General features: G+C 41.4%; 1 protein-coding gene across 2 annotated transcripts in view; it reads right to left on the bottom strand.

The window, feature by feature from the left end:
* Window positions 1-966: 966 nt before the first annotated feature.
* The window catches only part of Marchf3 (membrane associated ring-CH-type finger 3), a 144662-nt gene continuing 122025 nt past the window's right edge, over window positions 967-23603 (bottom strand). For both annotated transcript variants that reach the window (XM_047555214.1, XM_047555215.1), the window contains exons 4-5: window positions 7331-7540; window positions 967-1976 (exon numbers count right to left, since the gene is read on the bottom strand). In XM_047555214.1, the coding sequence (XP_047411170.1) occupies window positions 1818-1976; window positions 7331-7540 (369 nt within the window). In that variant the 3' untranslated portion in view covers window positions 967-1817. The remainder of the gene's footprint in view (window positions 1977-7330; window positions 7541-23603) is intronic.

The following is a 23603-nucleotide window of genomic DNA, read 5'->3' as shown; positions in this document are numbered from 1 at the left end:
TGCGTGCAGCCAGTGGTGTCCAGCATTTTTAAAAGGTCAATTAAGAAACGGTTGATGGTGCCGCAGCTAATGACAGCCCAGAGGGGTGAGCAAGGCCGCGTAAACAGAAGGGCCGAGACGTATATTACTGGAATTGAAGTGTCGAAGTGAAGCGTAGTGGGGAGGAAATCTATTGTCACAAGCCATAAAGCACATCTGAGGTTTGCGGGGGCGAGCGGTACAGCTGTTTTCCCCGGGCAGCCCGGGGAGCAGCCTGTGAATGGAGGGCTCTGCCGACAAAGGGGACACCTGCATCAGCTCCATCAATCTGCAGGCAAAAATCATTATCCTCGCTGCTGCCTGTTCCTTTGCACTTTTGGCTCTCCCACTTGGGGAGTGTAAGGCGGAGGCTGCAGTGATACTCAGAATGTGGGTCATGTTCTAGAAATCCATATTTTAAGCGTGCCCAGAAGCTGGGCCCGCCCTCTTCTGGCGGCATGCGTGGGTGGCGGACAGCCCTGCAAGAGCCACCGCAGCCGGTGTCCTCCCCGGAAGACCCGTCTCCTGCCTGGCTTCAGCGCACACACAAAGCAGGCTAAGCGTCAGACCCTCTGCGCTGCGAGGGATGAAAAGGTGACACGAAGCCCTTAGAAAAAGTCTGTTTTGGCCTGTGACAGAATTGGCTCATGGTTAGGAAAGGCACTGTGTGGGACTTAAAAAAAAAAAAAAAAAAAAAAATCAGACAAAGGGGTCTTAGACTCAGTGCACCGCGGCTAGGACAGGCGTTTTTGTTATATCTACCTGTCAAGCGAGAAATTCAATAGAGCACTGAGAATGCTAATTGATATGCAAAACAGGTCTAGGGTTCCTAGAAATGTCTAATGATCCACCAATTCATTAGGAATGCAGAATTAAGACATGCACTCAATGAGAGGGGAGGGAGAACACCGACCTTTTTGCTTTTTTTTTTTTTTTTTTTTTTTTTTCTTTTCTTTTCTAGTTAAAACCTACTTTGGGAAACTTAACAGGTTTTACGATTAAAAAAAAGAGAGTATTGCAATCAGTAGGGTTTGTCTTTCACACACTGGATATTTATTATTAGAAAATAGCTTCTATGAGCTGTCAGTACCAAACAGGTTGAAAGGAGGTGCTTCTCACCATAATTTTTTTTCTTCTTAATGATATTTAAATAAACAGCTCACTGTGTGGAGAGCTGCCACGCCTTTTTTCCCTTTAAAAACTGATTAAATGAGGTTTAGTACAAAACATCCTTTAAACATGACTTGTTCTGTAGTCATTATGCTGTCTCTCTGAGTAAGAGACATGAAAGAGATGAAAAAGACCACTCAAGCTATCAAATTACCCCAAAGAGTCCACAGTAGAAACCAGGAAACAAATAAACTAACCCAAATAAAACCCATCCAAACCAAGAAACCAGTTTTTACATTGGCTTTTCAATTTTGATTATCATCTAAGTTTAATATATATTTATATATATATTTTGAAATAGTAATAAAAAAGGAAGAATTGAATTGCATCCTTAGCAGGACAACCTTCCTCACATGTTAAAGAGGTGTTCAGAAAATTCCATAGAGTATCTGCTAAATAAACATGTTTGGCAGCTTAGCAAATATCATATGATTGCAGCATCCACGATTTGAAGAAAAACAGCATTTGCCTTCTTCTGGCAGAGTTCATTGCTCGGGTGATGTGCTAACACAGCTCAGGATGTTCTTAGACCCACATGGTTAAGGAAGGGCTTGGGGGTGGCTCAGTGCATGGCCCCAGTGCAGAAACTTCCAAACCCCAAACAACGAATCAACCAACCAACACAAACATCAAACAATTGTCTCCTTTGAGTTCCTCTTGACAGAGTGGAGGCCCAGCAAGGATTGCTGGTTAGAAGGTACGTTGACAGACTTTGGGATGAGGAGAATCACCCTCTGATTGGTCCGACGCCATTCGTTGTACAATCGACAGTGGTACCTAAATGACACCTGGGGAGGGGAAAGGAAAAATAAGAGAAGGCGTACAGGTAGGCAGAAGTTGATAATCAATCCAAGAAGCAAATATGCCACTTAAAGCAGCTTCAGAGGCTGGCAGCACTGGAGAGGGGCAAGAACCCTGGGCACAACAGCTCTAGCGAGCAGTTGAATGCTGGGATATTATTGGCCACCGATCCAGATGCCCTATGAATGAACATGACAGGGCTTACATGATGGCTTCCTTTTTTCCTCCACATAGCTAATCAGGATATGAATAGGAAAATGAAGTTCTTTCTGAGTTTGGATTTAATTTTGGGTTAGTGGTGTTCTGGGCCCCCAAGTCGCAGTTGTAAAAAAGGTTTGCTGGAGGCAGCAGGACAGAGTAGATACACGACCAGCCCTTGTGCAGCTGTGTGAACTGGATAATGCACCTGTCTGGTCCCCCAACTTCCTCTGTTAAATGGGGACTGCGAGGGGTTAATGTAGTTTACTGCAGGTTAGACACAGCACAACTCAAAGGACCCCATTCACATTGTGATACACAGGACGGAAGGAGAAGCCATAGGCTGAGTGCCAGAGAGATTTGGGCATGAAAATATATGCTCTTAAACTTACACAGACATACTTTCTCCAAAAGGCCCTGAACATACAAAAGTGAATCCGTTGTTTTTTTTTTTTTTCCCTTTTTGTTCGGCTTGATTGTCTCTACTGTCTTGCTGTTGTTCATGAGTTTAAGAGGAGCAGCTTGGAAAGCCTGCTTTCAGGGCCAAGTGCAAGGAAGGAGGTAGAACGAAGATAAGTGCTAATGAAGAACTTTGGCAATTTTTGAAGTCTGGAATCTGGAAATATTACAGAAAAGCTGGGTTTCAAATCAAGAGCCCTTCCTCACTGTGCTGAGGAGCTATGCGCACTGGGCATTAGTAATCTGAGAGGCTGTGGGTACACACAGGAAGCAGGCCTCAGATTCTGAGGCCAGGCACACAGGGCTGGAATCCTCATCCTCCCTAGTGGCTGCCTAACTTTGTGAAGTTATTTGTCATCAACAAGCTTTAGTGTTCTTTTTTGTAAAATGTGAATAATGACATCTGAGATGAAGCAGGTAAGGCACTTGTACAGCCTTGCACAAATGTTCTAGGCCTGGAAAAGATGGTGATAATTTTGTGACTCCTCTTCAAACACAGGGAAACTGAAAACAGAGAGATTGAGCTGTTTTCTCTCAGGCCTTGCTTTGAGTGTGGTCATGGGCCAGCAACAGGCTGCATCTCCTGGGAGCTTGTTAGAATATCAGAATTTTGGGTCCCACCCAGACCAAAGGCATCAGAGAGTACATTTTAACAAGATCCCCTGGTGACTGGCATGTAAGTTCAAGCCTAAGAAGTGTTGCTTCAACTATTACTGGGAGTCAAGGACTTAGCAGGTTTCCTTGTTCCTTGGCCAGGAAAAAAAGAAAGAAAACAAAGAAAAGAAAGGAAGGAAGGAAGGGAGGAAGGAAGGAAGGAAGGAAGAAAGAAAAAGAAAGAAAGAAAGAAAGAAAAGAAAGAAAGAAAGAAAGAAAGAAATCAAGCCACTTGTGTAGACAAACAAATGAGATCTTAAACTATTTAACTGCTGTTAACCACCATAGTCTGTAGGCAAATTCAATCACTGAAGAAAGCATCCTATGAAGACTATTCTGTATCAGGGAAAATAAAGGAAGTTGAGCACAAGGCAAATGAGACCACAGGTCTGCACCGCCCTGGGTTGATGCCTGCCCCTGTCTCTAGATGCCCCAAAACACTCTCTCCCTACAATGTAATCATAGGAAAAAAAGGAGGCTTAATACAGAGAAATAAAGAGGTAGTAAAGAAAAAACAACATAAAATCAAAAAGACACTACAAACAATAATGTTAGATGCTTTTAAAGAAAGTTTTGAATTTTCTGAACTTTTTAAGAGGAGAAAGGGTATAAGGGCCATCATTTAAAAAATGTTACTCCTTATAGGATGGATTTTCTCAAGTTTATTCATGTTTGCATCTAAAGGACAGTCACCAACTTCCTACCATGGGCAAGTCTGTTTACAATAACTTGCAACTACATGAATGGCAGAAGGGGTGGAAGATGTTAGCATCCCTCTCTCCCCATTAGAGAGGTGACTAAGGCTGTGGAGAAGGTTTGCTGTGAAGCTATGACAGTCTTTGGGAAATCTAATTACACTTTTTGATTCTGCCCTTTCTCTTGGAAGTTATGGTGTGACTTAAGTATGTGGATAGGGCTGGAATTTTGGTTAGTTGCCTTCCCTGCAGTGGGCCCAGCTTGCTTCTCTCCAATTATACTGTAGAAGAGAATAAGGCCAGTGGTAAATTTGCCATGGAGAAATACCACCAAACCCTTTCAGGCTGCCTGTAGGCTGTTGGGGGAAATGAGTTGAAACCACAGTGAGACTTCTTGGGACAGTCATCTACTTGAGGTGCCCCCTTCACAACAGGAACTTGAAGGATTAACCCCTGGGAACAGCAGTCTGCCTTTGAGGAACCAGGCCATTCATTCATTTTGGTCCATGTTGGGTACTGCCTGCCCAGTGATGTAGTGGAATCACTTCGGGCATCATGGCGTCTTGACTTGCACCCCTATCCTGGGGCCAACACCACATCCATTCAGTGTCTTCATGCTAACATGGACTCAGTTCCCAGAAAACTCCTTCCATGTCTGTCCATGGACTTTAGGTCATTTGTGACAGGAACAGTGATATTTCTGGGACAACTTACCCTGAGCTTACAGGGTAGAAATGGGTGAGGGCCAGGTCTCCTGGGTCCCAGGTATGCTTCGGGAACACAGCAGGTTGCAGAGAGCAGGACTCCCCAAGTTTGCATCAAGATGGGCCTTGATGGCCACATGACAAAATCCAAAGGCACTTGGAGGCAGGTGACGTGACCACTTGTCCCTCTTCACAGCACAGGGTGGCAAGGCCCTTCTAGGAATCACTCCTCTGAGGAGCCAGGCTTGGACTGACACCGTGTTTGTTTATCTAAGACATTTTCAGAGCATATTCTCCTTAAGCTTGACAGCTTGTTTACAATGGGTTTCTGCCGGAGGGCAGTTTCCAAGTGCTGTCAGCTTCTGAATTACGGCTCTTGCCAGGGCTGCTCAGTACAGCATTTATCTGGGAAGGAATTATTCTATATTCAGTAACCTATTGCTGAGCTGACTCCACAGCACGTTTTTCACACCAGTCAAAGGAGAGAAATGCCTTTCTTTTCCCTCCTGCTACTTTGCATTTTATAGAGGGCTGGGGGAAGGTGGGATTAAGGGCACAGGAGAGTCACAGGACAACAGCCCTGAGCCAGCACTGTGCTGGGTGCTTGGATATATATTCTCAGGTGTTATCCCACTTAATCTTCACAATAACTACTGACCCAGGGGTTGTCAATTATTTCTTCCATTTTTTTGTGTGTGTAAGAGGAAGGATGAGAGGTTAAGTATCCTATTTGAAGTTACCCAGCTATTAGGATGCTAAGTCTTAGGTTTAAACACGGGCCTTTGGATTCTGAATGAATGCCCTTTTTACTATGCAGCATCACCTCTCAGACACAATTCTGAAATGAAATGCGTTCTTCTCCTAAGGCAGTCTAGTCTAGGTACCTTTTCCACCCAAACCTTCCTTTCACCTGAAATGGGAGATGAAATGGGTTCACATCCATTGTTCCCTACCACTTCACTTTTCCTCCTTGTTAGGAAAGTGTGCGCTTTACAAGGCAAGTTTTCAAAAAGACCTTAAATTGGTTTTGAAAGCCCAGCATGTAGTCTCACCTTCATCCACCCATCGTCATAGGAAATCTTCTAAGAAAAATTACAGAGCAGAAAATGTCTAAATATGGTAAAAACTTATACTTAATTTTTATTTTCCAAAGTATTTTCCTATGTATTCTTCCATTTCAATCTTACAACATGAGGGGAAGTTTACCAGATGGCCGTTATTGCCACCCCCACTTTATAGAAGGGGCCATTGAGGCTCAGAAAAGTGAAATGACTTTCCCAAGATGGTGCGGTCAATGGAAAGACAGATGTATTTAGACTTTTTTTTCTTATTCCTAATCCTTCTCTCATCACAATAGAAACTTCTGGATCAGCTTCATTGCTTGATTCACAATGAAGCAGGATACACTTTGGAAGCATGGACTTTTACGGGAGGCAATTACTGTTTCATTTGGGATTTTATTAACCTGGAAACAGGATATCTAAATTAACTGGAAGACTCAGATAAGTTCCTAGCACTAGAACACCCCCAGCTTTCCAAGGCTCAAGTCATATCCCTCTTCCTGAAACTAAAATATGTCCTCTTGCTGTCTGAACACTCTCCTGGGAGGGGCCAGACAGGGCTGGCAGAACCACATGATGAGTAAGAGGGAAATGAGCAGGGTCGTTGGAGTGGCAGCTGATGGAGACACAGGGAGGGGGGAAGTGAGCCTGAGAAGCAGCTTCTAATGCTGACACCGTGCTGCGGGATATGGCAAGGTACACTTTAGGCAGGAAACACTGATTGAATAACAATGGAACGTGCTCAGATTAGAAAGAAGCAGGCACAGGAGAGTAATGCCAGGAAGCAGGGTGCCCGGTTTCTGAAAATATTCAAGAGGAAAGTGACGTCCTTCCCGCAGCTCCCACAGGGAAGCATTAAGAGAGAGCAAATGTTGCACTTTGTGGGTGCTGCCAACTGTGCCTGAGCCATCAACTTACTGCATAAAGTTAAAAGAATGAAAAAAAAAATGTTTAAAAATTCTTCCTCATAGACATCGGGAACACTTATTGGGAAATGGCTTTTCTTTGGTGGCAGGTTCTCAGCTAGATAAATTAGTGCTTTTATGGGCAGCAGAGTCAATATCCCAACACAGGGAATAATCATCAGGCAAAGTGCAGCTCCACGTCCAACAAAGACTTTAGGCTGTGTCGGGACATAAGAAGAAAATAACCAGCAGGGAGGATTCATGATCTGTGCAGGCGGCAGCAACAACAGAAGCCAAGTGCATCATTCACAATATACTACAATCCCAGCAAGAGTGAGAAACATAAACAAGAGAAGGAAAGTGCCATTCCTCATAACAGGAGGAGACCGAGACTACTGGAGGAGAGAAATGTCCTAGGTGTGTGTCTTTGATGGATGCTCAGAAGCTGGCCTTTTTGTTTGTTTGATCTGCTCTTCATTGTGGTGCAAACCCACGCACACATGCACACGCACTCACATGTAGTAAGACACCAAATCACACACCTGTGCCAGCACTGGAAGGCCTGTGCTCTACTGGGCAGGTGAGAAGTGCTACAGACGAGCTGTGCCAGCCCTGAGGCTGCCTGCTCCAGCTGGCCTGAACCCCCGGCCATGGGCCATACTTACTAGTGTCCAAAAGAGGTAAATAGTGAAGAGTGCGACAGTGAGTGCAATCAGTCCGACGGCCTCGAGCCGACTACTAAAGTGCAGGTGGTCCACGGCGCCCCGCAGGCACAGCCAGCCCGAGATGGTGGCCAGGGGGGTAATAAACAAGAAGCACACCATGTCTCCAAACAGAGTCCGCTTCTCATGCTGGGGGCCAGGGTTTCTGAGCCACTGCCAGAGAAAGGGAGACAGAGAAAAGCAAGGGAGAAGGTTAAATGCCAGTGTAGCATGGGGACACACTGTAGTTGTTTTTGCCCTCAGAATCTGGGAAAAGGCACTTCTGACCTGTTCTGAGATAAGAAGGAAGCATTAAGTGCTCATTGTCATGCCTCTTCCCCCTGAATAATAATTATTATGGTAATAATAACAATGATAGTTTACAATGTCCTTGTTGTAGTGGACCTGTTTTTTTTTTTTTTTTTTTTTTTTTTGTTTGTTTTTTTTGTGCAAAGAAATTCAATGGCTGCTATTCTGAATCACTGTGATCCCATGTGAAAGGCAGACAGGATGTTACTCTTGGAAGGTGCTGGGGTTTAGAAGAGTGTCCCTAAAGGATCATATATAAAGGCTTGGTCCCCAGAGTGGAGGGATAGAATGGTGTTGCGAACCTTAAGAAGGTGGGACCTCATGGGAAGTCACTAGGTCATTGGGGACATACCCTCAAAGGGGATCAAGGAATCCCAGTCTGATTCTGTCTGCTTTCTGGCTCGAGATGTGACCACTCATTCTGATGCAGGCTCCTGTTATTACATGCCACCCTCATCAGAAAACCTAACTGAAGGGTCACTGGACCTTGGACTTGAACCTATAGAACCATAATCCAAAATAAAACTTTTTTCTTTGTAAGTTGATTGTCTCAGGTATTTCATTGTAGTAATGTAAAGCTAACTAATACAGAAGGGTTAAGAAGTTTGGTCGTGGGGCCAAAGCCTTGACCCCGGAACTGTGTGCAGCGAAGGGTTAACTAGCCCCCAGGCCTGGGTTGTTCAAACTCTGCACATACCCAAGAAAGGCTTGGTTCTGGAATGGCTCCTAAGAACTTCAAGTCTTTGTAATTTCTGCCTGATGAGAGCATTCTGCCTGCTTGAGGCCTTGAGCCACCCAATACCAGTTTGATCAGAAAGTTTATAATGATTATGTAATTTAAATTGAATGCCTATTTTTCACTTGGGGGTCTTGGTAGCTGAAGTCAGTATAGGTATCATATGCCTATATAACTAACCCAATAAAAAGTCTACATCAGGGCGTGGGTGAGTTTCTTTGATGGACAATACTTTACCTGTATTATCACAAATTGTTGCTAGAAAAATTAGGCATATATATGTGACTTCTCTAGGAAAGGACACCTGGAAATTTGTGCTGGTTTCTCCCAGACTTTGCTCCAGGTGCTTTCTTCTTCCTTTGCTGTTTTAATCTGTATCTTTCTGTTGTAATAAACCATAATCATAACAGCTCTTCTAAATCTCATGAATTCTAGTGCATCCTGAGCCTTGGGGACCCTCATACAGAGTGACACTTACCTGACTCCATAAACTCAGTAATGCCCCTTTCTTGGTTTTTAGAACCCTGAGCCTTCTCAGTTAGAAACCCCTCTGACATCCTGATAGTGCTACCATCTTGACTGAACCAGCCCCAAAGAAGATGAGAAAAATTTCATGATTATTGAAAGACTAGAGATGAGAATTTCTGTAGGAAGGGGAAAAGGGTTGTTTTCCTCCCACTTGGTAACTGCCAAATACCTGCTGAAATGCTTCCCATGATCCATTTCTACGATGGATTACAATGTCATCCAAAGCTTATATACTATAGTCAGCACAATCTAATTCTAGCCTTGTGGCTTTTCTTCAGATTAGTGTTAAAATACAACCTCAGATAACTGGCATTACTATCTTAGTGTCCCATACAGTAATGGCAGAGGCCAAAAAGTCTTGAGAAGGTATGAGGTCAAACACAGATGATGGGACAGGGTGGATGACTCTGGTGGACTGTCTTCCATCCCATCCCCACCAACAAACAGGTCCCAGCTGAAACATTGTTGGTGCCCAATGGGAGCACTACAGGCTGCTTGAGGAGACACACCAAGTGGGAAGGGTGGCAACTTCCTGCAAAACCATTGGTGGGAGAGAAAGGACCATGTTGGGGATGACAAAAGTGAATGGGCCAACTGGAGAGGGAAGGGACTGTCATTCTCAAGGATGTAAAGAGGAACAGAAGAGCTGAAAAGAGGGCAAGCAAGTTGAGGAAGGGTTGGTAGAAGCCTCAGGAAGTGAGCAGAAGAGAGAGGAGATAAAAGGTACAGAAGAAAGTGGGCTGGACAGTATCCTTTCCTAGATGTTTGTCTGGATCACCAGCATACCAGCTTCCAGGGATAATCTACCAAAGATGGGCCAAAGAAGTCAATTTCAGCTCAAAACTGGACATGAATAAATATTAAGACACAGATAAGCAGCTGTTGACATGTTTATGAATGTAAATACAGCATTATAAGTATTTAATATAAACACAAAAATTATCAAGTACAAATATATTAACCTTGCCCTGCGTAGTCACACTGCCTCAGAGATTTCAGCAGCTTCAAAGAAATTCAAAGAGCTGTTATTAATTAACATTTTCTTGACTAAATACAGAGAATATCACTATGAAGTGGAGAGTAGAAATAGGGCATTATTATCCCAATTTTACCGAGACTCGGCAAGGTTAAATGATTGCTCCAGGTGATTCAGAGGCTGAACTGAGAAGAGGATCAGGATTTCTCTATTCTTATTCAGATGTGGTATTAGTGAAATATTTGAAAATTGGAATTGCAAGACATTCAAATTCTTGGTTTTTTTTTTTTTTTTTTTTTTTTTTTTTTTTTTTGCGGTGCTGGGGATCGAACCCAGGGCTTTGTGTTTGCAAGGCAAGCTCTCTACCAACTGAGCTATCTTCCCAGCCCTCAAATTCTTAAAAGGAAGGTGCCCAAATTGTAGCAACCCAGTTCCCTTAGAGTTTGAATTTTCCCTCAAAGCAGAAGGAAATTCAGGCTATTCACCACCATACTCCATTTTCTCAAACATAGTAGGCTCTCAATAAATATGCTACATATGTGCACAGACACACTAACCTCCCAGGCTACACCTTCCTTTCTTTTCCTCTTTCTCTTTCCTTCCGTCCCTCCCACCATTTTTAGTGTGGTGGTACTGGAGATTGAATGTAGGGGTGATTTATGACTAAGCTACATCCCCAGTTTCCCCTTCCCCCTTTTAAAATTATGAGACAGGATTTCACTAAGTTGCCAAGGCTGGTCTTAAAACTTGTCATCCTCCTACCTTAGCCTCTTGAGTCACTTGGATTACAGGTGTGTGTCACCAAGCTGGGCCCTTCTTTTCTTTTGCTTGGGAATTCAGGACACATTTTATTAAAACTAATGCAGTACTTTATTTATCTCTGTGGCCCTTGACAGTGTCCAATCCAATGATTCAGACATGGAAGTAGGTAATTATGAATCACTATTTACTCCCATGTAAAATCAATGTGCAGAGGCTGAGGGAGAAGCTCAATGTATGTACATGCTTAGGTTCTGGGTTCAATACTCAGCACCCCCCAAAATAAATGTGCAAAAGACAAACTAGAAATTACATTACCTCATTCCAACTTTCTAATTGTCTTCCAATTTTTCTTTGAATTTCTGGAGTCCTGATAAACTTCCAGGTTACTTTATATGTCTAATTCAATTAATGCCCGGAATTTACACCTTGTTAACATTATTGGGGGGCAGCTTATTCTTTGTGGTGTTTGCTGCTAGTCATATTTAGGTATGGTGTTCTTAGATACTATTATATGAAATCTGTGTTTTCTTCAGAAGTCTATGTGTTACTTATTTCTTGTACAAATGCAGGCCTGTGAACAAGAACAGAGGCAATGATCGATTGCTGGACTGTTGATGGGACTGTAATTAGTACAACCCCTGTGGAAATCAATATGAAGTTCCTCAAGAGATCAGGCATGGAACCACCATGTGAACCAGACATACCACTCTTCAGTATTTATTTTAAAGAATTAAAGTCATCATACCATAGTGATACATACATACCCATGTTTGTGTTTGTAGCCATTCACAAAAGTCAAACTATCAAACCAGCTTACCTGTCCATCAATACATAAATGGATAAAGAAAATGTGGTGTATATATATACACAATGGAGTTTTATTTAGTTATAAAGAAGAATGAAATTATGTCTTTTGCAGGAAAATGGATGGAACTTGAGAACATTATGTTAAGTGAAATAAGCCAAACTCAGAAAGTCAAGTGTTGCTTTCTTTCATATGAAGAAACTAGAAAGGAAAAAGGAAAAGAAAGGGGAAGGCAGGGATTTCAAGAAAACTGAAGGGAGATCAGTAGAGGAGAGGAAAGGAACCAGAAGAGAGAGGAGGGGAGGAAAAGGGAAAATACTGGGGAATGATACTGGCCAAATTATGTTGTTATATCATGTGCATGTATGAATATATAGTGATGAATCCTATTATTATACACAATTACAATGCGTCAATAAAAAATAAGGGAAAAAAGTCTCTTGTTGAGAAAAAACATTGTCCTGAGTCATAGTAAGGGCTGCTGACAAAGTATCTAAATACCCTGATATAGGGTATTTATTAAAGTAGAGTAAATTTGATTACAGTTTCAATTTATAACAATATGAAATTATCTAAATAAATTATGAAATTTACTTAAGCTAGAATACCATATAGTAAATTCAAGCGATAATGTGCATTTAACGTTTATTGACATGACATACTGCTGAGCAGAAAATAAATTCTTCTGGACAGAATGTGTACTTTGATCCTGTGTATGTAATGATATATTTACACAGACATAGAAATTCATATTTACATAGATGTAGTATATTTACATAGACAAAGACCAGGGAATACCTGGAAAAATAGTGGCTATTTTTGGTGGTGGTGAAATTTTGAGTGCACTTTAACTTTTTGGGTATGTATCTCCTTATTTTTCTCAAATGAACATGAATCACTTATGTTAATATATGCGTATGTAGTGTGTGTGTGTGTACTTCATCTATGTAAATTGGTAGTTTTACAAAATTTTCTTAGGCTACTCTTCTGTTCTTTGTTAATTCCTTTACCAAACCACAATGAGGTCTAATTTCTGGGTGTTTAATCTCAGTTACGTTATCACACATCTTGGCCTAATTAATAATAAAAAATTGATTTCTTCAGTTACTATTCTATTACATTCCTGGTTCTTATGTATGTCTTCTGCCTCCCTTATTGGTTATACTTAATCATACACTGAGTATCCAAGCTATTCTATAGTAGTGACCCATTTCCTGAGTGTTCAGTAAGGGGCAGGCAGAGATAGAAGGTTGCGTCTATCTACAGTGGTGTCCAGTATAGCGCCTGCTGAATGGATGACAATGGCCTGTTTCCTCCCCTAGTATATGCCAAGAATTATCTTACATACTACATGTAATAATTCATTTATTCCTCTTTAATAATCTTTGAAAGGGTTATTATTATTAGCACCATTTTATAGATAGGGAAAATGAAGCAGAGGGAAGTTAAATAATTTGTACAAGACTGACCTTGGCTTTGGTCTAGCTGGTTCAGCTCCAAAGACTTTGATCCTAACCACTGTACTATACATCATTTTTAGTAAAAAATGAGATGGTGGGGTAGGTGGAGGGAGAAGGGGATGATCACACCCTTCACTCTTCTTATCTCTAGGAGGAGAATCTCATTTATTGTGGCTCCCCCAGTATGATACCAATTATTTCATCCTGCCCCTTATGCAGTCACTGCAACTAAAATGCGACTCTTAAAGAGTCTTTAGTTTAACCTCAGTCCTCAGCTTAAAGTTGGCTGCATTTTAAAAGCCAAGGTCAATGATTAAGAATACTAATTTGTATGGCATTGTTCACCCAGCAGGCCTACCCATGTGGCTGCCAGGGCTCTGTGGGCAGCCTGGGCCATCCTTCCTGCCTCTTATTCTCCGGTTAATCAAAATCATGAAGCAGAGAGACATTATGCTGTTGAAAGCACTGTCAGTGAGCTGCCTGTTTTCTGTAGAGATTTCATTCCAATCACTAACTTGCTCCTGAACCATGAGGTTGATCTATTCTTGGAAAAAAGTTCAACAACCAACCAAACCAAACAGAAACCCCAATGTAATTAACAGGGCCTGAACCAGTCGAGGGAATTAAAGCAGCATTCTACTACCAGTGACAAAGCATCATTCACTGGCTGTAAATGTGCATTCAAGGTGAGCAGTCACCAGCCAGTGGCCGCTTTCAGGGTGGGTTGACTGTGGGTCCCATCTAATTACAGTGTCAATATGTTAAATCCCTTATTGGAGGGTCAGGGGGTATGGGTGGTGGTGGTGGTGGTGGTGTGGTACTACAGGACATTGGATTCTGCCTTCCAGACTCTGAGTTAATCAGTTTAAATCCCTAAGGTATACAGGACATTGTGCAGGTCAGTTTGCACTAGAACCAGATTACACTCTGCTGGCTAATAGCTCTCATCGATTATAACCTTCCCCATGAATCTCCTTAATGAGAAACCATCATGAGAATGAAAGAAACTGATAAAAGGGAAACAATAACAAATTTATGGAGCCGGAATTAAAAAAAGAGAAGGCATGGTCTCACAGTGTTTACTCACTTGGGTTTATCTGCCCAAGTGTCTCCTGTTAACCAGACACTTGGCAGAGTTATTAACAAGCGCTTGCCTTTCTTGAGATGGGTCTTATTCTGGAAGCCCAATGCGTTCTACACTAAATTGCATTGCTTGTCTGTGGCACTGGAATGTGAAGGGGACAGTGTGATGATCAGTAGGGAAGTGACAGGTCCTTGCATGTTTTGAAACCATGCTTTTCAGTTAACTGAAACAGAGAGAACAAACCAAATTCCTCCCAGTGTTTAAGTCCCTGAACTCCACAGTCTGTCAGTGAGCTTCCAGGACAGCTGGAGTCACACAGAAAGAGATCCTGGCTCCAGGTGATCTAAGGAGATGCTTGCTCTAGATATTCATCAAACCAGGCTTGAAGTGTTGCACCTTCCATGGAAACTTACCAGAGGAATCTGCTCATGCATTGGCCTTGCCCCAGAGGGCTAGAAGTATATATTCAACAGCCCATTCAACATCCCAGCTTAGATGACTAATGGACTACTCAAAATAAATCTGCCCAACACAGAGCTCTTGATATAGCATGTAACTCACAACACTTTATTTCCAAATCTTCTCCGTATCAGTGACAATGACAACTCCAACCCTCCCATATGCCCAGGCATCCTGTTTCCTTTCTGTCTTACCCCACACCTCTAGCCCTTCAGCAAGTCCTATCAGCACAGCCTTCAACACACACCTATAGTCCGTGCGCTTCTCTCCCACTGCCACCACCCCTATCTGGATCACCATCATCTCCCACCTGGAGGCAACAGGTTCCCTGCTCTTACCCTGGTCACCCTTCAGGTCAGTCCTAAACCAAAAGTCAGAGTGAACTTGTAGAAATAGAAGTCGCATGCTGTTTCTTCTTTGATCAAAACTCCCCAATGGTTAGAACGAAGTCCAATCTGGACTAACTCTGGACTGGCCTGATCTCATCCCTTCCTCACTCTGACCATGCCTCCTACCAGCTTCCCCTTCATTTTCGACTGGTACCTGTGGCTGTTGCCATACGGAGAACAGGCTTTGCCCATGTTCTTGTACAGCTGGCCCCTCATCATTTAGGTCTCAGCTCAAACAACCTCTTCTCCCTGAAAGCACTCCTTACACTTATGAACACCACCCAGCTATATTTTCTCCAGAGCACACACTATTCTCCAAGAGGATGCTCTTCATTCATTTGTCTGTTCACTTTGCTCGTTTACAGCTGCCCACTTGAGAGAAAGCACCACAACAGCAGGGACTTTGTTCTTGCTCATCTTTATGTGCTTGACTTAGAAACAGTGCTGGAACACAGTAGATGCTTAATAAAAATGAATGAATAAACAACTGAGTTGCTAGCAGCCTGACCAGAAATGATCTTACAGTATTAGTTAGATGAATTAAATTGATCGGAAAGGAGAGACTGCTGGTGTGTAAACACCGAGTTGTCAAGTTCATTGCTTTTAGCTTTCTAGACTAAAGAAAGCATTCCACATACATATTTGGTTTCCAAGAGAAACATCTATGCATTGTTTTGTTGCTACTAGGTGAAAAACCTGTAGTTTCTATTTTTTTCTCCTAGGCTGAAAATGACTGGCATACTATCTTTTCTTCCATAAGTCATGAAAGTGCCTGAGAAATTTAGAAAATTTCTCAAGAAACTTTGTACTGTTTTAGTTGCTATTTTTTTTTCCTAGAAGAAAATTACCCTGAAATATTTGAAGAAAATACTGAATGTCCATTTAAAAAGCATGCAACTCTGGTTTTACCAAAAACCACGTATTGAGTGCTTATCATGTGCTAGATAGTTTTACTGAATTTAAAAACCTCAGTTGGTGCTATTATTCCCATTGAATGGGGATATTAAAGCCCAGGGAGGTTAACATACTTGTTCAAGGCTCCATGGTGGAGGAAACAGTATTGAAATCCCCAGCCTAACCTCTTTGAGGGTTTTCCTTCCTCTTGCTTTTGTACTACCTAAACTTTATCAAAGTCTTAGATAAAGTTGGTGAAGTAGTGGGTTGGGGAGATAGCTCAGCTGGTAAAGTGCTTGCCTTACAAGCACAAGGTCCTGGGTTCGATCCCCAGCACCACACACACACACACACACACACACACACACACACAAAGTTGGCAAAGTAGCACTGTGCAGGGAATAAACACGGAATTGGAAGCAGGAGATGGGACACAATTTCCAACTGCTGGTTCTCCCAAATGAAAGATCAAGTTCTTTCATCTCTGTAGGGGGGGTTAACAAAAAAAGAGGGAGTCTCCTCATTGATGTGAGGAAGGTGCAGCTTTGAGGAGAGTGTGAAGGACCTTCTGTAATTGTCAGAGTGATGTCACAGGGCTCTTAAGTTTCCCTTTCAGCTCAAAACATCGTTTCAAATAAAGAGTACATGTATCACCCTTCAGCCAACACTCTTCAAGCCCCAGGCTTGCGCACCCAGTTGGGAACTTGATATCTCTCCATGTGCATAATACACAGCTCACACTTTATGAGGTCCACAATGGAACACTGGATCCACCACCAACCACCCCAAAAAACCTGTTCCTCTCCCAAGCAGGGCCATACCTGCACGTGGCTACATACCTTGTGGCTCCTGTAAACAACCTTAGTACCATCCTTATTTCTCCCTTTTCTCATTCCCCTGCCCCTAGTATCCAAGCAATCAGCAAGTCCTGCCAGTTCTTCAGCATATCTTGAATATGTTCACATCTCTCTAACCCTATCACTCTTTTACAAGACCCCCTCATCTTTCATCTGAACCACATAACACTCTCCTTACTTTCTCACTCTTCCATTCCTGTTCCCCTAAGGTCAGTTTTGATAAAGCAGAAAGATACACCATTTCTCTTGCTTGCAGTTCCACATTTCCCACAAAGTCCTGGATGATTCAGTCTTAGGTACCCTGCAGTCCACACAGCCCTAAGGGGTCCATGGTAGGAATCACAGGATTTGTAATTTTGAATGAGGAAAAAAAAAAAATCCCATCTTTACTATCCCCTCCTCAAATTGAAATGTGGCATTCCTGGTGTAGGGGGAGGGAAGGATAGTTCAGTGGATTAGACAAAGGGGAATGAAGAGAAGGGAGAGGGGACAGGAATAGGAAAGACAGTGAAATGAATTGACATAACTTTACTATGTTCATACAACACATGACCAGTGTAACTCCACATCATGTTCAACCACAAGAATGGGATCCAAATTAGAATGTTAAACTCCATGTATGTATTATATGTCAAAATACATTCTACTGTTATTTATATCTAAAAAGAATAAATTAAAAATGATCCAAGAAAAAAAAAGAAAGAAATTTAGCATTCCATTGAGTTATGAAGAAAATCTCAGTGGCATTAGCAGTACCTGTGACTCTGTTACCACTAATCACATATATTCTGTATTACTGTTACAGATATTTTGAAATCTTGCTACTTCAAAGTTGGGTATTACATTGGTCACAAAATGTGTTAATAAAGAAGCACTTATATTTTATACTCACACTTTGTCTTTGAAACATTTTGATAACTATTTTAATGTAATTGATTTCCTTTTGTGTTCCTATGTATTTTATCTTATGCAATTAAAAACATGATTCCAAGAGAGCCTCTAGAGGCTTCTTTCAACAGGCTGCCAAAGGGTCCATGACAGAAAAGTTTAACCACCTCAAATCCTGCTCCTTTGATCTCTCACACTCATCTGCAGTTTCCTCCTGTTTCAGAATACCAAAGTAGTTCCTGCCTTGGAGCCTTTGTGGAGGCTGCTCCCTCTGCCTGGAACTCATTCACCATGGCTGGTTCCTCCTCCTGGGCTGTACCTCTGCTTTCCATCACTTCTTCATAGGGGCTTTCGCAAACCACCACACATATACCCTCATCCCAGTCATTCTTTACCACAACAACTTGCTTTAGTTCCTTTATAATTCTGACCACAATCAGATATGATCTTGCTTGTTTATTTTCTTGTTCCTTCTTTACCTTCCTCCCTAGCAGGTAAACTCTGTTAGAACATGACATTCATCTGGCCTGTCTACAGCTACATCCCCATTTCTGAAAATACTGAATTTATGCTTGATAAAAATTAGCTTAAGAAATAAATCCTTTCAAATCAGAGAATCACTTTGGGTAGAATTCAGATAAGTATAACTGAAAACCATACATATGTATGTAAGACTAGGCATGCAGATTCTTCCCAGAAAATATAATAAAGTACTTTTTGCTACCTGCACACGCATCGCAGTTGCTCTGGCATTCACAGTTGTGATTTGGCTGAAGCATAAGTTGTATTCAAGAACACCCTGGAGACTTGCGACACTCCCTGGAGAATTCAGGCCAATAAGCCAATTAATGGGCTTTAATGTGTCAGATGCACTGTATTTGTGTCTGGGAACATTATAATATGGCTCTAGCATTATTTAAACAAGCACTACATACATCTACACCAATGGCTTGAAAATTTTCAAAGATAAGATTAGCAGCACAGCAGGATTAGATGGCAAAATAATTTCACATATTCACTTGCAGTTTCAGATATAAGCAAAATGAGGATCATCTCTATTTTAGATCATCACTGTGTAGAAGTGATCACAGCCAAATGGAGGTTGCTTATCTGAAATATGAGAATATAGTGCAGAATTATGTGGCATATGTGATCAATGTAATGCCGGAAATATAAGAAGAGGAGATAAACAGCCAAGAGAGGATGAACAAGAAAATACAGATTTCCAAATTGATAAGAAAATGTACATTGTCACAGTAGAAATTATTTACTTTAGGAACAGTGGATTCATATTGTGTAGTCTTTTATAATCACAAGTAGCAGCTTCTACTCCCAATACTGCTTTACATTGACCCTTACTGGCCCCCTGATCATCCAAACTACATAATTACTGTTATTTGGTGTCTACTCTGCTGGCCTGCTGTTGGAGCCCAGGCATCTGAATGTCTGATTACCACCAGCAGAAGCATGGATTGTGGGGTTAAGGTACCAGGGCAGTGTACCAAGTGAGAGCCATACATGGAACACTGGACAGAAGATGAGATTGTAAGAAATAATACAAAAAGGATAACAAATTCCTATTTTGATAATTGGGGATGAATATAGGAATAGAGAGGAAGAAATAAAATTCAAAGCCAGATTCTCAAAATGCAGGACCTGCATTAAAAATCTGTGTCCCTCAGGTATAGTGAGAATGTAAGAACACTATCCAAGCAAAATGAGGTACAGATTCAATGAAATACAATGCATGTGTAAGCTAGAGGACAGATGAGGCTTTCTGGCCACATACTCCCAAAGTAAGCGAGAATGAGAACACTCTGGAAAGGGGGAATTTTCTGCTAGGTGGAAGGACCACAAGAAAAGAGGAACTTTTTAGTTTCATGATTTCTTTGGTTCACATTTTTCTGCCAAAAAGAGACACAAATATTTAAGGGAGTCTTATGGACATTGGACACATCCTAGCAATGAGTGAATTCGGACTCTCCCAAGGCTCCACTTATGGCCATGACTTCAGTTCATGAGCTGCTGCAGTTTGGTGGAACCTCCTCATTTTTGTTCAAAACTCTCTGTCCTCAAATTCAAAGGAAGCTCTCCCTCATACAAGCAATTTGGAACATGCTATGCTCACATGCTATGCTCATGATTTTCAATATTTCAGATATCACCCTCATTAGCTCCTCAGATCTAGGTCAAAGAATCTCTTTCTTCCTGTCTAGCTATCCATTTTTACTGCTTCTCTGCAGTTTCTGGATATCTTTCATTGGGTATGGTACCCAGAATAGCAGAAGACCAGATGAAGATACATCCTTGTGACAATACTATTTCCATCATATTTCTTATCTTGATTATGTTCAATGGCTGTAGAACCCTTTGTTAACAAAACTCATGGAGTGGTCCTCAGAGAAGACATTTGTGTTAGTCAGCTTTCTATCACTGTGGCAAAATATCTGAGAAAAATCATTTAAAAAGAAGAAATGTTTATTTTGGCTCACAGTTCAGAGGCTTCAGTCCATGGTCAGCTGGCTCCAATGCTTCTAAACCTATGGTGAGTCAGAACTCCATGGTGTGAGCACATAGTGTAGCAAGGCTGCTGATCTCATGGTGCACAGGAAGGAAAGAAAGCCGGAGAGAGCAAGGGAGAAAGAGAGAAAGGGAGAGAGTGAGAGAGCGTGTGAGCATATGCATGCTCACTTTTATAAGAAAGCTCCTCCTCCAAAACCTATTAAGCAATGAATCCATAAATGGATTAATCCATTCATGAGGTCACAGCCCTCATGATACAGTCACTTCCCAAAGCTCCCACCTCTGAACACTGCTGCATTGGTGAACTAGCCTTTAACATATGAACTTTTGGGAGATAGCTAAGATCCAAACCCTAACAACATGCTTAAGAAGTAAGGGGTAACAGCTCAAATGACATGAGTCATGACATGGGGAACTGCACTTTCAGAAGGACATGCAGGAGACTGGCTAGATGAACAGTTGCTGTCTGTGGGAAAGCTCTACTCCAGCTGGGAGAGACAGAGACATTTTGAGCTTGAGTGATTCTGAGACATGTGCCCTCCAGGTGTCTCCATGACAAAACCAAGCCAACCATGGAAGAACTTAAGTTAATAACTAGCTCAGTCTCTGCATAACTGAATCACCGAATCTTCTTTTCAGACTAACAAATCACACACACTGTTGTAGTGCACGCCGAAGTATAATGTGGTCTTCTCATGGAAGAGGGGATTGGCAGTGAAGTGCTAGAGCTACTCTTTTCAAGCTTCAGATATTTTAAAGCATAGAAAACACTATTGAAAAATCTCCATGTCCCTTTGTGGTTACATAACTTTTTCTAGATCAGGGTCCTTGACGTGGGGGTAGGGCTTCACTCCTCTACCCCTCTGAACCTGTATTTGACCACTGCATGCCTGCATTTCAAGGGTAGGGAGTTCAAGCTTTTAGCAGATTCTCAAGCATATCTGAGACTCAGGAAAGGGTAAGAGTCACTGTTTGGGAACATTTCTGAAATAGCTAGAGATACTCCTTGGTCCACTCCAACTGTGAGATTTGGTGAATTTGAGAATAGGGGCAACAGGATTTGATTGCCTTTTGTGAATCATTATTTTCCCTTAGACCCTGTTCACCTCCCCACCTGAAATAGAAAATCAAAGTGGGGAACAAAATGTGAGATTGAAAAAAATGCAATGTGTAGTTTTAGATGGTGTAGGACAGTAGAATAAAATTAAAGTAATGGGCCTAATGGAAGAAAAGGGCCCTTGTTGAGAAGGATGGCAAAAATTTGGATAATATTAAAAAAGCAATGTACAAATGATTTATATAAAGTAAGAGTAAACAATAAATGGGGTTGCATTACCTAAGCTGTGATAGGGAGAAAGTCAAACTTCAGGAGGGGAACCACTGCCAACCTTGTGCCAGTTTCCTCATTTCTAAAACGAAAATGTTTGTATGAAGATGAAAAGGAGAGCATTACTGTGCCCAGAACAGTGGCAGAGGTGAAGACCTCAGGAGATGATAACTGGCAGGAGAAGGACTGTCAAAGTGAATATAAAGAATCATTATACAAAGTACAATTATAGCAAGAAGGTTAGGATGCATTTTCTATAAAATCTGAGACTGGACCTTGCAAACTCTGTGTTAAATGTAAGAAACCAGCTGCAAAGACCGACATTCTGGAGGAGTCCATTTACAGGAAGTGTCCTGAAGAGGCAAATTCATAGACATTGAAAGTAGATTAGCGGCTGCCCAGGGATGGGGGTAGGAAATGGGAGAATAAAAGCAGAGGTGTGTGAGGTTTCTTTTTGGGGTGATAAAAATGTTCTAAAACTCATTTTGGTATGGGTGTAAAACTCTGAATACACCAAATGCCACTGAGTTGTACACCTAAAATAGGGAGTTGTGTGGTATGGTAATTATTATATCTTAATAAAGCTGTTAAAAAAAAAAATCTGACCCTGGAAAACCCCGTGGTTAAAAAAAATAAATCTGCAGTGTCCTGTCAATTTTCCTGAGGACCCCCTCATACAGGTATTTCCTTTCGCCTTGCCACATCTTCATCTAATCGGGTGATTTTCCAGATATGTACCACGTACATCTTACAAGCAGCTGAAAATGTGTATATTCTGATAAATGAATGACTTCTGGGGTTCAACATTAAAGTCATAGATTTTAAGCAGATGAGTCAGTATTTAGAAAAATATTGGAGCTATTTATTACTTCCATCTCTTATGACTTTACTCCCATCACTGCTGGTTATGTAATGTAAACAGCAAGCCTTTGCAACTAGGTGGATTGTGAGGAACAGTGGCATTATTTTCTAAGATGGTGGCTATTTTCCCTTCATCTCCCAATTTCTGCTTTTACTGATTCTTCTAAGATTGAAGTTCTTAAATGTCTATAAATTCTGTTTTACAACTTTTCTGCTGCTCCTAACTTGCCCGGATTTCATATTAACTATATTAGCTATTTTCCCTCAGAGCCCTAAAAGATTTCGAACCTCACTACTTGTTCCAACTTTTCATTTCTAACAGCATTGTTGGAGGTGAAGCAATGACAAAATAACAAGTATAAAATATTTGTTTTCTTCTCCTAATCTGACCTCAATTGTCACAAACCGATCCTTATACAGTTTCATAAGCAGCACATCTAAGGATTAAATTTATTTTTCAGAATCCCAAACTAAAAGCTTAAGTTTTCCCCCCTTTTTGCATTATAAAAGCACAACATACTTTCTTCTCACATATCCATCACAGTGTAAATCTCTCTAACTCAGTAATAATGGATTGCAAAGCAATAGTTTTATCCCAGACAATCTCACAGGGTCCCTATCTCTTCAACCGTGAAGGTGGGCAGTGTCCAGGCATGGCACCCAAATACATGATTTAGGGGAAAAATGGAAAGGAAGGCAAAGCCGGAGGACAAACAGACCTGATGGAGTCTCTTCTTATTTTTCCCCAACTGCTGCATTTGTTAAAGATAGCAAAGCAAAGAATAGAGGCAATTATACAAATAATTCAAAGGAAAAATCAGTGTTGCCCTTCATGGGTTACAAAACAAGGATTACCAATCTAAATTATCTCAATGACAGTCTTTAAAAAAATTTACCTCACAAGTGTGTTCAGCCACATTATGAGTGATTAACCTTTACAACCGTTCATGAAGGAGGGACAAGGCTCTTAACAACTTTGAGTTCACTAGGCTTCCTAATAACATCTCTCCTTTGGGAGAAATCTCAGAAGAAATTGGTGACATAATGACCCAGTAAAATAAAAACTCAAATGCAGAGAAAGAGCAACTGGACAAGAAGACAAAAAGAAAGGTTGTATAAAGTCTCTTGGAAACAAAGAAAGATTTTTGGCTATCATAGGCTATTGTAGTTCAAAGTTTTGCTTCCAATTAGAATATAGTATTAAAGAGACACAGAGAAGAAATGCCACTCTACTATCCTAGCAGTCAATCTAGTCCAGCTTGGGACATGTTATTTTTTAGAGCACTTTTTATTTGTGGCAAAACTGAATGGAAAGCACAGAGTTTCCATATGTTCCTTCCCTCTATCTCGAGTTTCTTCCACTCAAAACATCTTCCACC

This window comes from Sciurus carolinensis, chromosome 6 (genome assembly GCF_902686445.1).
Source record: "Sciurus carolinensis chromosome 6, mSciCar1.2, whole genome shotgun sequence".
Taxonomy (NCBI): Eukaryota; Metazoa; Chordata; class Mammalia; order Rodentia; family Sciuridae; genus Sciurus; species Sciurus carolinensis.
The sequence above is the reverse complement of the archived record's forward strand: the minus strand, read 5'-3'. Positions and strand labels throughout refer to the sequence as shown.